Source organism: Oncorhynchus clarkii, chromosome 18 (assembly GCF_045791955.1).
Source record: "Oncorhynchus clarkii lewisi isolate Uvic-CL-2024 chromosome 18, UVic_Ocla_1.0, whole genome shotgun sequence".
In the NCBI taxonomy this organism is placed as follows: Eukaryota; Metazoa; Chordata; class Actinopteri; order Salmoniformes; family Salmonidae; genus Oncorhynchus; species Oncorhynchus clarkii.
Window position 1 is genome coordinate 23,705,185 of NC_092164.1, and position 16,491 is coordinate 23,721,675.

Below are 16,491 nucleotides of genomic sequence, written 5' to 3' on the forward strand. Positions count from 1 at the left end.
CACCCAGTCTATCAAAGAAGCAGAGAGACAGACTTAACAAGGGCCTTCTTTCTCCTCTCTCCACATTTTTTTTCTTCTTTCTTCCGCAGTGCATACTTTTCCAGAACACCTTTTCCCCCTGGCTCTCAATCGCGAAACTAAATATAGCGAGCAGTGCAGACAGCTCAGCTTTATAGCAAATGGAAAGCAGAGCAGCAGTGGATCCCGGGGTGTGAATATGAATTGAACACCCTGGATGTAGCTTTGGTTTTCTTATGGGCTTAACAACACTTCAGCATCTTGGCCTCCATGAAACTACCAGGTTTAGTCTCGGCTCGTCCCCAGGCTCAATTATTACCGTATATAGACAGTGAGGTGTAGTAGTCATAGACAGAGAGGTGTGACAGAGACAGAGCCGGCTGGTGGACGAGATTAGGAGTTTATCCGAACACTGCAGAAAGAACTGCGAAATGTACTGTACAGTGGATTTAAAAAATAAACATGGATACATTTTGCAGATGCTTCTGACTAATATAGCTTGAGTGTTTGGTTATCTTCCAATTCGTAGGTCTGGTATAATTTGGTAAAACATGCACAGTATCACTATGGACTGGGATGACAAAGCCTATCAGCTTGATAACCTCTCCGACACCATCATCCCCAGAGTTCATACTGGAGTTACAGGACTTGATATGCTGGAGTAAAATAGTTTAATTCCATGTCGGAACATTTAACGTTGTTTTACCAGAAACCTCTCCTATGATAAATATTATCTCCTGCCATCACATTCTCCTCTCTTGTACTATTAGAGCAATCTTATATGAGATGTCAACTTCTACCAAATCAGGTAGAAGTAAAAACAAAACATATTTACTCCCCATTCAATTTGTATGGGTTTATTTCCTGCTGTGCCATCAGTTGAGAAAATACTGAAATCCAACATCATTTTACAAAGAACACACATTTTGAAAAATACTAATTGTACCACATAAACCTCACAATTTTAAAACGCCAGCATTTACAGAACTACAGCCAACCAAAACACACATCAAACGCACAACATGGATGAATCCATCAATCCATAGAAATCACAACACAAAGCGCCAAGAATACCCAAATGTTATGCTGTGACTTACCTAACACCCCAAGCCTGTAGTTTATGGTGATTACGATGACGTTTCCGTAGCTCGCCAGGATACTCCCATCGATCATGTTCCCCGTTCCCTCCATGTAGGATCCACCATGAATGTACACCATGACCGGCTTCAGCCCGTTCTCATCATGGATGTCTGGAAAGAAGAGCAACGAGCATGAGCGCCTGTAGATAACACTGAGTCTGGTGGTACGTCCCAAATGGCACCCGGTTCCGTATATAGTGCACTACTTTTGACCATTGCCCTATGGACCTTTGTCCATCGTAGTGTAGGCTCCTACGCAGGGAATATGGTGTCATTTGGGTGCTTAGGAAGGTTGCCAGCCACACCCTTTACTTTGGATGCATACGTTTATTTGACATTTTAAAAATCAGCAGGCCAATGGAATATCGGTAGTTCAAAGTGGGTGTCATATGTAAACGCTATTTGACGTGATAGGTCCACTGTAAGTACTGTGGTATTGGAGATACTGTAAGAGGCGAAACTTGCCATATTTGGTATGTGATAGCGGCATCATTCTGCAGATATCAGGGTCTATGTTCTTGGAGTTACACCAACACACAAGGACGGTTTCCCAAATGGCACCATGTTTCCTATATAGTGCACCACTTTTGAACAGAGTCTGTATATTGGGAATAGGGTGTAATTTGAGATGCGTACAAACATGACTGCTACAGTACAATTAGGCAGGGTGAGTACTTAACGGAACGTCCCTACTCTGGTTCTGATTAAAGCTGGTGATTAGTACATGTGTAGGAGTTGATTATAAATGAAAAGGGTAGAGCCTTAGCATGAGAGAAGATTGGAGAGGGATATCATGTTCCACAAACAACCAGCCTGCTAGCAGGATAAATCACAATTCAGTTCAGCCAGCAGTCACGGGCCTCAATAAGGTGTTGTTCAATGACTTATAGTTGATTCCTATGGGGTCCAGCATCGCAGAAGTCATCGCTCAGCATTCTACCACTGCTTTTCACATTCTACCTCCTTAGGACATGGTGGAGAAGCAATGAGTTTAGAATCAATGATTTGGGGAAGGAGGGATTTTCAAGGATTTCCTTACTTCAACACAAAAAATAAAAGGTGTTCTTCTAGCCTCTGGGTAAAAATACTATACAGTGCAAACCAACTATCTAAACCTCGATTTACAGTGCATTCGGAAAGTACTCAGACCCCCTGACTTTTTACACATTTTGTTACATTACAGCCTTATTCTAAAATGGATGAAATAGTTTTTTTGAATTTTTGGGGGCCACTCAAGGACATTCAAAGACGCCCCGAAGCCACTTCTACTTTGTCTTGGCTGTGTGCTTAGCGTCGTTGTTCTGTTGGAAGTTGAACCTTCACCCTAGTTTGAGGTCCTGAGCGCTTTCATCAAGGATCTCTCTGTACTTTACTCTGTTCTTCTTTCCCTCGATCCTGACTAGTCTCCCAGTCCCTGCCGCTGAAAAACATCCCCACAGCATGATGCTGCCACCACCATAGGTGCTTTAGGTGCCTTTTGGCAAACTCCAAGCGGGCTGTCATGTGCCTTTCATTGACCGTCGGCCAATCTACCATAAAGGCCTGATTGGTGGAGTGTTGCAGATGGTTGTCCTTCTGGAAGGCTCTCTCATCTCCACAGAGGAACTCTGGAGCTCTGTCAGAGTGACGATCAGGTTCTTGGTGACCTCCCTGACCAAGACCAATCTCCCCAGATTGCTCAGTTTGGCCCGGCAGCCAGCTCTAGGAAGAGTCTTGGTGGTTCCAGACTTCTTCCATTTAAGAATGATGGCCACTGTGTTCTTGGGAAACTTCATTGCTGCAGAAATGTTTTGGAACCCTTCCCCAGATCTGTGCCTTGACACAATCCTGTCTCGGATAAAAGTTGCTTATATGTGCCTTTCCAAATCATGTCCAATCAATTGAATTTACCACAGGTGGACTCCAATCAATTTGTAGAAACATCTCAAGGATGATAAATGGAAACAGGATGCACCTGAGCTCAATTTCGAGACTCATAGCAAAAGGTCTGAATGCTTATGTAAATAAGGTATTTCTGTTTATTTTAAATACATTTTCAAACATTTCTAAAAACCTGTTTCCACTTTGTCATTATGGGGCATTGTGTGTAGATTGATGATTATTTTTTATTTGATTTAATACATCTTAGAATAAAGTTGTAACGTAACAAAATGTGGAAAAGGGAAAGGGGTCTGAATGCTTTCCAAATGCACTGTATATGCGAAAGTATGTGGATACCCCTTCAAATTAGTGGATTCGGCTATATCAGCCACACCCATTGCTGACAGGTGTATAAAATCGAGCACACAGCTATGCAATCTCCATAGACAAACATTGCCAGTAGAATGGCATTACTGAAGAGCTCAGTGGCTTTCAACCGGGCCACCTATCAATAAGTCAGTTCGAAACATTTATGCCGTGCTAGAGCTGGTCAACTGTAAGTGCTGCCATTGTGAAGTGGAAACGTCAAGGAGCAACAATGACCTTGTATTGGTAGGCCACACAAGCTCACAGAACGTGACCGCCGAGTGCTGAATCGCCTAGTGAGTAAAAATCATGTGTCCTCGGTTGCAACACTTCCTACCGAGTTCCAAACTGGCTCTGGAAGCAACTTCAGCACAATATCTGTTTGTCTGGAGCTTCATGAAATGGGTTTCCATGGCCGAGCAGCCTCACACAAGCCTAAGATCACCACGTGCAATGCCAAGCTTCAGCTAGAGGGGTGTAAAGCTCGCCGCCATTGGACTCTTGAGCAGTGGAAACGTGTTCTCTGTCATAATTAATCATGCTTCATCATCTGGCAGTCCAACGGACGAATCTGGGTTTGGCGGATGCCAGGAGAACACTACCTGCCCGAATGCATAGTGCCAACTGTAAAGTTTGGTGGAGGAGGAATAATGGTCTGGGGCTATTTTTGTGGTTTGAGCTAGGCCCCTTAGTTCCAGTGAAGGTGTAAAGAGCCCTGACCTCAAGAACGTCGAACACATTTGGGATGAATTGGAACGCCGACTGCCAACCAGACCTAATTACCTAACATCAGTGACCGGCCTCACTAATGCTCTTGTGGCTGAATGAAAGCAAGTCCCCACAGCAATGTTCCCACATCTAGTGGAAAGCCTTTTCAGAATAGTAGAGGCTGTTATAGCAGAAAAGGGGAGACCAACTCCATATTAATGCCCATGATTTTGGAATGAGATGTTCGACGAGCAGGTGTCCACAAACTTTTGACCTTGTAGTGTATCTCGTAAATATCTACTACACTGGCTGAACAAGTGGGGTTATGCATCATCCGTGACCATATCATCAGGGCTCTATGTCATTCTTCAAAATGTCACCAAGGATGAGAACATCAACGATGGAAAATCATAGCACGGCCCCTCCACAGGATTGGATAACATTCAATGTGAGTGTGCGTATGTGTGACTCACCAATGTATTTTTGAGGATGTGTGATGATCCTCAATGTGAGTATGTGTGACATAATGTTAGTCAGCGTGTACAGCAATGTAAATGTCTGTGTACTGCAATGCTATTTCAAATCATAGAATTCCAAATAAATAAGATTCCACTTGGTCTAGTGTTGCAGGGGCCAAACTATTGGTCATGGAAGCAGGCAGCGGGCTAAACGAGTCAGGGTTTACCCAGCCATGACCCGAACTATGTAATTGGTATTCAACCAAGGCTCTCTCAGTACACTCCGATTATTGGTTTCTGTTGCATCCGCCATTGGCTGCTGCGGCAAGGGGGGGGCCAGCTGCCTGGCTGGCCTCTAGGTCACATTGCTTCTGCCTCCGCAGGCTTGGCAGTGAGTAGCAGGGCCTATGGGCAGACAGACGACTGCCTTGCATTGGAGCTCAGCTGAGTGTGTGTGGGTGTGTATGTGTACGCTTGTGTACGTGCGTGTGTTTATATCGCTTCCCCTCCTCGGCAAAAAAAAAAACACCAATATATAGAAAGGAGGGGTGAAAAACAACCCACGGTGGTAATTAATCTCTGCTGTGTTCTGAGTGGGCGCCTAATGCTACGACAATGTGAATGTATCTATTTCACAACTCCTCACATGTTAGCACCAGCCTAGCCTGTGCAGTGTGTAGCCTGCAGTCTGCTGTCGTGGCCGAGGCCGTCTTGAGAAGGACCCCCCCTCTTCACCTCCGCCACGCTCCTCTTGGGCAGGCGGCCAAATACAGTGCACTTTACAGATAGACTGGGTCGACGAGACAAGTTGGAGGAAGGGTAACTAACTCATATCTTCTAACTTATTTAATGGGTCACTTTCTCCATTCCACGCTGAGGTTCTTACTACTATTCATTGGTAGGATAGGAGCTGCTGAAACCAAGTGGAAAATTCCAGATGCACATTAAACAAGAGGGGCAGTACATAAAGTGGTCAGTGGCCCCAGTCTAAAACAGATACTGATCTGATGCAGGCTCTTCTTTAAAGCTAGGCTCTGAGTTCTATGTTCTGAGATGGAATTTGGCGGGCCTTCGATCGAACATAGAAGGCAAATTGGCTGTCACTCTACATCTCGAATGTTGATTTGCTCTGGGGAGGTTGAACTGGAACAGATTAAGACAGATAAGCAACTTTGATCCATTCCAAAACACCATGACAGATTTTAGGAACATGGTTTTTATTTTTGATCTTTTCGGGTCGTCTTAGGGTCTCCTTGTCCCAGCGTGTCCCCATCCGGTCACTGCAGAGCACTTAAAACAGATAAATAGAGAGAGAGAGAGAGGAAAAAGAGAGTGGAGACAGATGAGGGAGAGAGAGAGAGCGCCATGAAAGAGAGAAGAGAGAAGAGAACACCTCTCTCTCTCTCTCTCTCTCTTCTCTCTGTGCTCTCTCTGTAGAGGAGTTGCATGGAGCTGCCTAGCTGAGAGCTGCCTGGCTGGGTGACTGCAGTGAGCATGCCCTAGATATTCATCACTGCCACACCGGGCCAGGGGGATAATATATTCCTCCACGGGCACAGCGGCGCCGCACACATTACTCATCTCTACATGGTGTGGGAAGAAGGGAGAGGTGGGGGAGAGGAGGGAGAGGGAGAGGAGGGAGAGAGGGAGAGGTGGGAGAAAGGGGGAGAAGGGAGGGATCGAGTGGGGGGGGGGGAGTCATCAGAATTTTCCATTGGTTTCAGCATTTTCCATGTGTTAGTAATGGGATAGAGGGATGAAAGGGAGGGATGAAAGGGAGAGATGGAAGGAAGGGATGGAGGGTTGGAAGATGGCAGTTAATGACCATGCAGGGGGAACAGTGAACTCCTCCAACCCCACAGTCAGACAGGAAGTAGCTGGTCACTCTTCCTGTTCCTGTTTGATAGATCTGGTTCGTAATCATGAGAGGACATTGGAGCAAAATGTTTCGCAACCGTTAACTAGTGTTTTTTTCCAGTTTGGTGCCTAATGGATACGATCTTGCACACAATCTCTACACACGTCTCCATGTGCCATACCGAGACCTGTCAAGGAAAACAGAAGAGGAATTCCAAAAAGAAAGCTTAGTGTCAGATGTCTTTAAGGCGTTATATTAGCTACCACACTATAGAGTATTGAAGTATGTACGTACACACTCCACACCTCTAATGTACTTAGACATGGTCTCAATTACAGAGACATTTGGAATAATACCCTTTCTTTCTTACTCCAAACTAAGTCATGAAATAATAAGGATATATTTGATCGCTCATTTCAAAGTTTCCTTGAGGGCAGAGCAAAACAATGTTTTTCAAATGCAGCCATTTAAAACTTCCAAGAGAATAGGAATACGCTTCTACCTCATTTAAGCCTGCGGTGAGGTTTTTTAGTGAGGGAACTGCAGCAGAGGAGATGGGAGTAGAGAGTAGAGGAAGGAGGAACTCAGTGAGCTGCATTGCTGTGCTGTGAGCGAGGTGTGCATGCGTGCATGTGTGTGTCCCTTCCGTGCGCCAGTGTGCCTGTCCGCGTGCGTCCTTTCCATGCGCCAGTGTGTTTGCGCGCGTGCATTCACATGAGGTGTCTCACTGTACTCTATGGCAGCAGAGTTATAACCTCAGGGGAACTGGAGGGTGGGGGGGGTGTAATTCATCACCAGGGCAGACGTTCAAACAGTCAGTGAGCATCGATCCTCCGCCTGCACTGGTCGTAGCACTCCTGAAAGCACAGGCGTGGGTTTGACACGACACGGGAGTAGTTCTTAAAATCCAGGCACGTTTAGTTAGTCTGAACGTTTAGTCAAAATGATGTAGCTGTACACACAAGTACACACCGAAAGATAGATTCTCACCCAGCTGATCAGACAATACACATTGAGAAAACAGTTATAAATGCATTCGTGGTAATGATCAGTAGATTCTAAAGGTTACAATAGATCTTTCTGAAAAATCCTTTGACTATTTCTGAGGGGAACAAAAAGAAGAAAGAAACGTAGCTGATAATGCCAAGAGAAAAAGGTTATGAAGAAAAGGTAATGCACACAACATGCCCTTTTAGTAATCTCCCCTAATAAGGATTTAAGGTGAACCGTATTCACAGCTTTCACTCCTACCTATCTAAGCCTATTACCATTTCACATCATCAAGGCGGCTATAAGAAGGCAATCTGGATTAATTTGTTTTACAGTACATCATTGAGAGGTAGAAAATGCCTAGATAAAGCCTGGTATGTACTGAGGAGATAAAAAGGACACTTTCTAGTGTTGCAGCTTTTGAGAAAGAGAATGCCAACCGTCGTAGCACAGTGATCGAAAAATGTCAGCGCTCTGCCCTTTGATTTTAAAACCATGAAGACAACCTGTGCCTTAACATCCCTGAAACATTTCCCCAGTGCTTTCACTCATCTCCTAGCCATCCCCAGATCTTTAGAGAAACACAATCGAACCACCATTTTGGGTTAATAGTACCATGCACAAGAAAGCGAGCAGAAAACATGTGACAGAGATTTTGACAGAGTTACAAATGAACAAGGTTTCCAAATGTCAAAACGGAACAAACGTGGGTTAGTGTCGTGCTCATGCTTCACCGAGCAATGAAGACAAAGAAAGAAGAAAATAAACTAAAGGGAAAACAAGACTGTTTAATAACTTCACCTCCGAGGAGGCCAGAGAAAATACATGCAGAGTTTCAATTTAACATCTTTCACTTTGCAGCAAAGGGGGAGTGAGGCGGGAGATTCTTGTAAGTGGTGACTATTGGAGCATACACCTCATTCCCCGTTTAGAGGTGACCTTTTACCCTTGGTACACGATCTTCTGATTCGCTGTAAATTATGATCTGCATCTCCAAAGAGGAAAGAGGTTGTTAAAAAAAAAAGGAAGATCCCAGAGGTGCCCATTGATACGCACTTCAAGGGTTAAAAAGAAGAAGAAAAATCAACAAAAAAAGTCACAAAAAATGTATCTATAAATAGTTTTGTGCATGCACGAATATCAGGCTTTTCTTTTTTTGGGGTCAAAAATAGAAAAAGACAGAAAAATACCTTTGTCTTCGTCACCATCATTATTGGTGAAATCACCGCCTTGACTGTTTGAGTTGGCTCCTACTGTCAACAACAGGAGGGAGAAAAGTAGAGGGGATGAGGGGAGACAGGCTTATAAAAACCCAAACATTTTTTTTTTGTGGAAACATATTCATTCTAACAGTAAGTGGTTCAACCAATTGGATAGCATGACACACAAAATTAGGAGCACCAACACAGTATTCTAATAACAACTGTTCACAAAACACAGCTGTTTAGTACAGGTAAGTATATCTAATGAACAACTCTCCTTCCTATTAGACAATAGATATGGTGGCCCTAAAGGGCATAGGAGCTTTTAAAATGAATTGCCCCTTAGGGACACTGTTGTCATGACGTTTCCTTGTTGGGTGAGATTTATGACCCCCCCATAAATACCTTTCCCTCTTTTCTCTCCACTCTACAGAATGGACTCTTGGAAAGCCCTGTGTTACCACAGAGAAAGTATGGTAACATCAAAAGGTTGGGGAATGGAACAATATTTCCCTTTCTCAACCAGTTGAAAGTGTCCGTTGGTACTTAAAGAATATGATGTCAGATCAGTTGTTGTCTGAGACATTATATCTGATGATAGGAAGACAAATTGAATCTTGGAAAGTCTACACATTCTAGTTATCAGATTCACATGACATTTTTGTGTAATTTAAATGTTTAAAGATGACACTATTTGAGAGAAGATTAAATGTGATTTTAGCTCCTAAATGAGAGAATTGTTTTCATAAGTTAACTTCAGTGGTCACGCCCAAGTGAACAGAAATTGGTTGGAGAGGGATGAATCATACCCTTCTCTTCTCCAGTACAAAAGCCCCCGTGACCTAAATTCACATTGGACTAAGCAAACCCCGGTGTGAGCTGTGGATGCAAATGGTCGAACGACTACTCTGTCTAACAAAATGTACATGAGACCAGATCACGTGGAGGTGACGATCACCACGCTGGAATGGTGAACTTTGACTAGACCAGCCAGAATACAGCACGAGCAGATTATGGCAACTTGGTATGAACTTTAAACTATTATTCACTAAAGAAGAAGTGATACATCCTAGAAGTCAAGTTATCAGCTTCAGCTGTAAACGTATGTGGCCTAAGAAAGGACAGACAATCTCCTAAGAATGACAGGGCACTTCAACATATCCACTCTACAACACTACGACCAAAAAGATTCTTCAAAAGACAATGGTGATCTCTGCTGGGTAAACCAGTCTTTCATCTTCGACCCATCTATCGAAGCGCAGCTCAGAGTAAATATATATCTTGCATTTTTCTTTTCCGAATGGCCGGTTATTTGAATGCATAAGATACTGTATTTACGGTAGTATAGCTTCTAAAGGTCCAATAGAGACCCAATCCCTTTGTCCGTCAGTCTTCCCGCTCTTTCATTCAAACCCAGCCCCCTTCCTTTGTGTAACCAGCCTTCATATCGGGTTATGACACTAGGGGCTTTTCATGACATGATTAGCAATCGATGTATGATCTATCCTGTGTATATATATGTAATTCTGTGTGATTATTTCGGTATTTAGTAAATAAATAATTAAGTCAATTTGTGTATTGCTGATTCAACTTGTTAGTCAGGGTTTGTGCAGTACCAAGTACTTTACGACCATCAGAATGAGACTGAATAATAAGGTGACGATTAATAATTGACTGCTATTGATATTAAAGATCTCCAGATCTTTAAGAGAGTGGATTCGGAAGATAACTGCTCTATATAAATGAATGCTTCTGTGGTGCCCCAGGTTATTAATGGTTTAATTGTTGCATGGTTTAATTCAATCATGTAATCAATTAAACGTTAGGTAATCAATTTGATAAAATAGCATGTCGTATCGCCTAATCATAGTCAGAGACACGATACTGTATAGACTACACACCTCACACTAGGGAAGAAATCACAACAACATGCTAAGAACTCATGCGAAGGACACTGATAAGTAGAGAACAGCATCAAGGCTAATCAAGTCCACTCCAATCTTCCTCCTAAATTGGATCAATGATTAAATATAATCAGATTCTATCACTAACTCATCAAATATCCCGAGGTCAAATTCCATGTTTAAAAAATGTAAATCACCATATGCTATGCGAGTATTGTCCCTTGTCTTCATATAAGACGTGGTAGACTGGTAAGGTCCACACCAAATCAAATCATATTTTATTGGTCACATACACATGGTTAAGCAGATGTTAATGTGATTGTAGCGAAATGCTTGTGCTTCTAGTACCGACAGTCCAGTAATATCAACAAGTATAACAAGTAATCTAACAATTCCAGAACAACTACCTAATACACACAAATCTAACGGGGTGACTGAGAATATGTACATATAAATATATGGGTGAGCGATGGCCGAGCAGCATAGACAAGGTGCAATAGATGGTATAAAACACAGGATACAGTTGTGGCCAAAACCTTTGAGAATGACACAAATATTAATTTTCACAAAGTCTACTGCCTCAGTTTGAATGATGGCAATTTCCATATACTCCAGAATGTTATGAAGAGTGATCAGATGAATTTCAATTAATTGCAAAGTTCCTCTTTGCCATGCAAATGAACTGAATCCCCCAAAAACATTTCCACTGCATTTCAGCCCTGCCACAAAAGAACCAGCTGACATCATGATTCTCTCGTTAACACAGGTGTGAATGTTGACGAGGACAAGGCTGGAGATCACTCTGTCATGCTGATTGAGTTCGAATAACAGACTGGAAGCTTCAAAAAGAGGGTGGTGCTTGGAATCATTATTCTTCCTCTGTCAACCATGGTTACCTGCAAGGAAATGCGTGCCGTCATCATTGCTTTGCACAAAAAGGGCTTCACAGGCAAGGATATTGCTGCCAGTAAGATTTCACCTAAATCAACCATTTGTCGGATCATCAAGAACTTCAAGGAAAGCTGTTCAATTGTTGTGAAAAAGGCTTCAGGGCGCCCAAGAAAGTACAGCAAGCACCAGGACCATCTCCTAAAGTTGATTCAGCTGCGGGACCGGGGAACCACCAGTACAGAGCTTGATCAGGAATGGCAACAGGCAGGTGTGAGTGCATCTGCACGCACAGTGAGGCAAAGATTTTTGGAGGATGGCCAGGTGTCAAGAAGGGCAGCAAAGAAGCCACTTCTCTCCAGGAAAAACATCAGGGACAGACTGATATTCTGCAAAAGGTACAGGGATTGGACTTTTCTCTGATGAATCCCCTTCCCGATTGTCTGGGGCATCCGGAAAAAAGCTTGTCTGGAGAAGACAAGGTGAGGACTACCATCAGTCCTGTGTCATGCCAACAGTAAAGCATCCTGAGACCATTCATTGATTATGCAAGAATGGGCTGCCATCAGTCAGGATGTGGCCCAGAAGTTAATTGATAGCATGCCAGGGCGTATTGCAGAGGTCTTGAAAAAGAAGGGTCAACACTGCAAATATTAACTCTTTGCATCAACTTCATGTAATTGTCAATAAATGCCTTTGACACTTATGAAATGCTTGTAATTATACTTCAGTATTCCATAGTAACATCTGACAAAAATATCTAAAGACACTGAAGCAGCAAACTTTGTGGAAATTAATGTTTGTGTCATTCTCAAAACTTTTGGCCACGACTGTATACATAATATATGAGTAATGTAAAATATGTAAACATTATTAAAATTGCATTATTTAAAGTGGCATTGTTTAAAGTGACTAGTGATCAATTTATTCAAGTGGCCAGTGATTGGGTCTCAATGTGGGCAGCAGCCTCTCTGAGTTGCTGTTTAGCAGTCTGATGGCCTTGAGATAGATAAAAGCTGTTTTCTAGTCTCTTGGTCCCAGCTTTGATGCACCTGTACTGACCTCGCCTTCTGAATGGTAGTTGTGTGAACAGCTAGTGGCTCGGGTGGTTGTTGTTCTTGATTATCTTTTTGGCCTTGCTGTGACTTAGGATGCTGTAGATGTCATAGAGGGCAGGTAGTTTTCCCCCTGTGATGTGTTGTGCAGACCACACCACCCTCTGGAGAGCCTTGCAGTTGAGGGCGGTGCAGTTGCCTTACCAGCCCGACAGGATGCTCTCGATTGTGCATCTGTAAAGATTTGACAGGGTTTTGGGTGACAATACACATTTCTTCAGCCTCCTGAGGTTGAAGAGGCATTGTTGCGTCTTCTTCACCACACTGTCTGTGTAGGTGGACCATTTCAGTTTGTCTGTGATGTGTACACCAAGGAACTTAAAATGTTCCACCTTCCCACTGCTGTCCCTTCGATGTGGATAGAGGGGTGCTCCCTCTGCTGTTTCCTGAAGTCCACAACCATCTCCTTTGTTTTGTTGACGTTGAGTGAGAGGTTGTTTTCCGGACACCACACTCAGAGTGCCCTCACCTCCTCCCTGCAGGCTGTCTCGTCATTGTTGGTAATCAAGCCCACTACTGTTGTGTCGTCTGCAAACTTGATGATTGAGTTGAAGGTGTGCATGGTCACGCAGTCGTGGGTGAACAGGGAGTACAGGAGGGGGCAAAGCACGCAACCTTGTGGAGGCCACCTGGGGGTGGCCCGTCAGAAAGTCCAGGGCCCAATTGCACAGGGCGTGGTTGAGACCCATGGCCTCCAACTTGATGATGAGCTCCTATTGAACATACTTCTTTCCGAAAAAAATATTATAGTTTGATTACATTTTAGGGTATCTGAGGAATAAATAGAAACATATTTTGACTTGTTGAAACACAGTTTAGGGGTAGATTTTTGGATTCCTTTGAATCAATCGATTGCGCCAACTAAACATACTTTTTGGGATATAAAGAAGGATTTTATCTAACAAAACAACGCTACATGTTATAGCTGGGATGCTTTGGATGACAAATCAGAGGAAGATTTTCAAAAAGTAAGTGAATATCTCATCTTTATATGTGAATGTATGAAACCTGTGGAGGTGGAAAAATATTTTTATGTTGGGCGCCGTCCTCAAACAATCAAATGGCATGTTTTCGCTGTAATAGCTACTGTAAATCAGACAGTGCAGTTAGATTAACAAAAAGTTTAGCTTTCAGCCTATATAAGACACCTAAATGTACCTAAATGTTTAAAATCCATACTAACTATTAGAATATATTTGAATTACGCGCCCTCCAGTTTCACTGGAAGTTGTCCTGCTAGCGGGACACCGATCCTTAATTAGCGGGCCGTGACGGTGGCACTGTATTATCCTTAAAGCGGGCAAAGAAGGTGTTTAGTTTGTCTGGAAGCGTCAAGTCGGTGTCCGTGACGTGGCTGGTTTTCTTTTTGTAGTCCGTGATTTCCTGTAGACCTTGGCATATGCGTCTCATGTCTGAGCCGTTGAATTGCGTCTCCACTTTGTCCCTTTACCGGCATTTCGCTTGTTTGAATGCCTTGCGGAGGGAATAACTACACTGTTTATATTCAGCCATTTTCCAAGACCTCTTTCCATGGTTAAATGAGGTGGTTCACACTTTCAGTTTTGTGCGAATGATGCCATCCATCCACAGTTTTTGGTTAGGGTAGGTTTTAATAGTCACAGTGGGTACAACATCTCCAATGCGCTTCCTTATAAATTCACTCACTGAGTCAGCGTATATATTGATGTTGTACTCTGTTGCTGACCTTAACATATCCCAGTCAGTGTGATCAAAACAATCTTGAAGCATGGATTCTGATTGGTCAGACCAGCGTTGAATGGTTCTAGTCACTGGTACATCCTGTTGTACACCTGTTGTATTCTGCACATGTGACACATGATATTTGATTTGATTTAGTAGTGTTATGACCTCATGGCCTTAGAGACACTGTGCGATTTATGAATACAGGGATTGAATGGGTTGTAATATTTTCTGTACTGTCATGTGCAGGTAGTGTTAGACCCCTTATCTACAGGTGGGCGTGTTGAGGTGGGCGTGTTTTTAAATTTAGATGACGTGATTAGCCATTGCTAGATCTTCAACTGGACCGTTAGCCTGCTGTGGTGTACCTGGTTGATAATAGACTTAATTCTCAGATAAGCACTACAGATTGACTCACTGACAGACCCATCAGAGTAATAACAATGATCGTTAAGATTAAGACAGCTGAGACAGGAGTAGCATCCTGTAACATTGAGTAGCCACTTTGCTGGTCTCAGACTGCGGTTGCATCCCACCCGCCTTCAAGAAAAAAACCACATGATTTGACATGTGAAAACGTCTTTTTTGGAACACTTTGTATCTCACTGGGCACACACTGGTTGAATCAGTGTCATTTCAACCCGTGTGGAATAGACGTTGAGTTGACATCTGGGATGTGATCACATGTTTTCACGTGTAGTTTTTACATGTAGTGTCACATGTCGTTTCACAGTGTTGCTTTACATGTTGTCACGTTATCACAATAACTTCACATAAGATCACGTGATCACATGAAAACATGTGTTTTTGGAACACTTCACGTGTTCATGTGAAATTCATGTGGTCTTTCCAGAAGGGTCTATCCTCTATATAGTGCACTACATTTGACCAAAGCCCTATAGGCCCTGGTGACAAGTAGTTAACTATACAGGGTATCGGATGCCATTTGGATTGTATCCTAGTACCAATTAAAATATTATCTCATTTTAAAAAAGCAGCAAATATTGCTATGATAACTGTTTGTTTTGACACTATGTTGGTCTGGTGTCTCTGAGGCGCTAGATCGCTAGCTGGTTGGTACATAATGAGGCCTAAGGCTTAACACAACACACACACACACACACACACAACTGAACAGGCCTGTAATCTCACAGTTAACGGTATCTCAAGCTGTACAAACAAAGGCAAGTGGCATGTCAGTTTAACGCAGCAAAGCATAAACTCCCACATCTGTCCTGTACAGAATGTCCATACACACACCCACACACGTGCACATACACATGCATGCACTCGTGCACACACTCACTTTACGACCATCAGACAGACACCCAGCACATCTGTCAGAACAGATGAAAGAAGAATTGAGTCTCTGTGTTTGACTGAGTCTTAGTTTGTTGGTTTCCCTTGTAAAAGTCAAAGGGAAAACTGAGAGCATGCAGAGTTGTCCAAGGTTTGTAGTGATGCACGTCTTTGAAGGCTGAATCGCAAATGGCACCCCATTCCATATAGTGCACTACTTTTGACCAGAGTCCTCTTCCTCTTTCCTAAATAGGCACCTAATCCCTATTAGAGCTCGACCGATTATGATTTTTCAACCCCGATACTGATATCGATTATTGGAGGACCAAAAGAAGCCGTTACCGATTAATCGTCCAATTTTTTTATATATTTTTTATATATTTGTAATAATGACAATTACAACAATATTGAATGAACACTTCTTTTTTAACTTAATATAATACATAAATAAAATCAATTTAGCCTCAAATAAATAATGAAACATGTTCAATTTGGTTTAAATAACGCAAAAACAAAGTGTTGGAGAAAAAAGTAAAAGTGCAATATGTGCTATGTAAAAAAAGCTAACGTTTAAGTTCCTTGCTCAGAACATGAGAGCATATGAAAGCTGGTGGTCTCTTTTAACATGAGTCTTCAATATTCCCAGGTAAGAAGTTTTAGGTTGTAGTTATTATATGAATTATAGGACTATTTCTCTCTATACCATTTGTATTTCATATACCTTTGACTATTGGATGTTCTTATAGGCACTTTAGTATTGCCAGTGTAACAGTATAGCTTCCGTCCCTCTCCTCACCCCTACCTGGGCTCGAACCAGGAACACATCGACAACAGCCACCCTCGAAGCATTGTTAGACATCGCTCTGCAAGGTGAACAACTACTTCAAGGTCTCAGAGCGAGTGACGTCCCCGATTGAAATTATATTATCGCGCACCTCGCTAACTAGCTAGCCATTTCACATCAGTTACACCAGCCTAATCTTGG

The 16,491-nt window shown here is 42.7% G+C and overlaps 1 protein-coding gene across 1 annotated transcript in view; it reads right to left on the reverse strand.

Moving 5' to 3' along the window:
* LOC139373233 (neuroligin-4, X-linked-like) overlaps positions 1-16,491 on the reverse strand; it is a 66,849-nt gene that overhangs the window by 45,046 nt on the left and 5,312 nt on the right. The window contains exon 2 of the mRNA XM_071113510.1: positions 1,116-1,268. Within this exon, the coding sequence (XP_070969611.1) occupies positions 1,116-1,268 (153 nt within the window). The remainder of the gene's footprint in view (positions 1-1,115; positions 1,269-16,491) is intronic.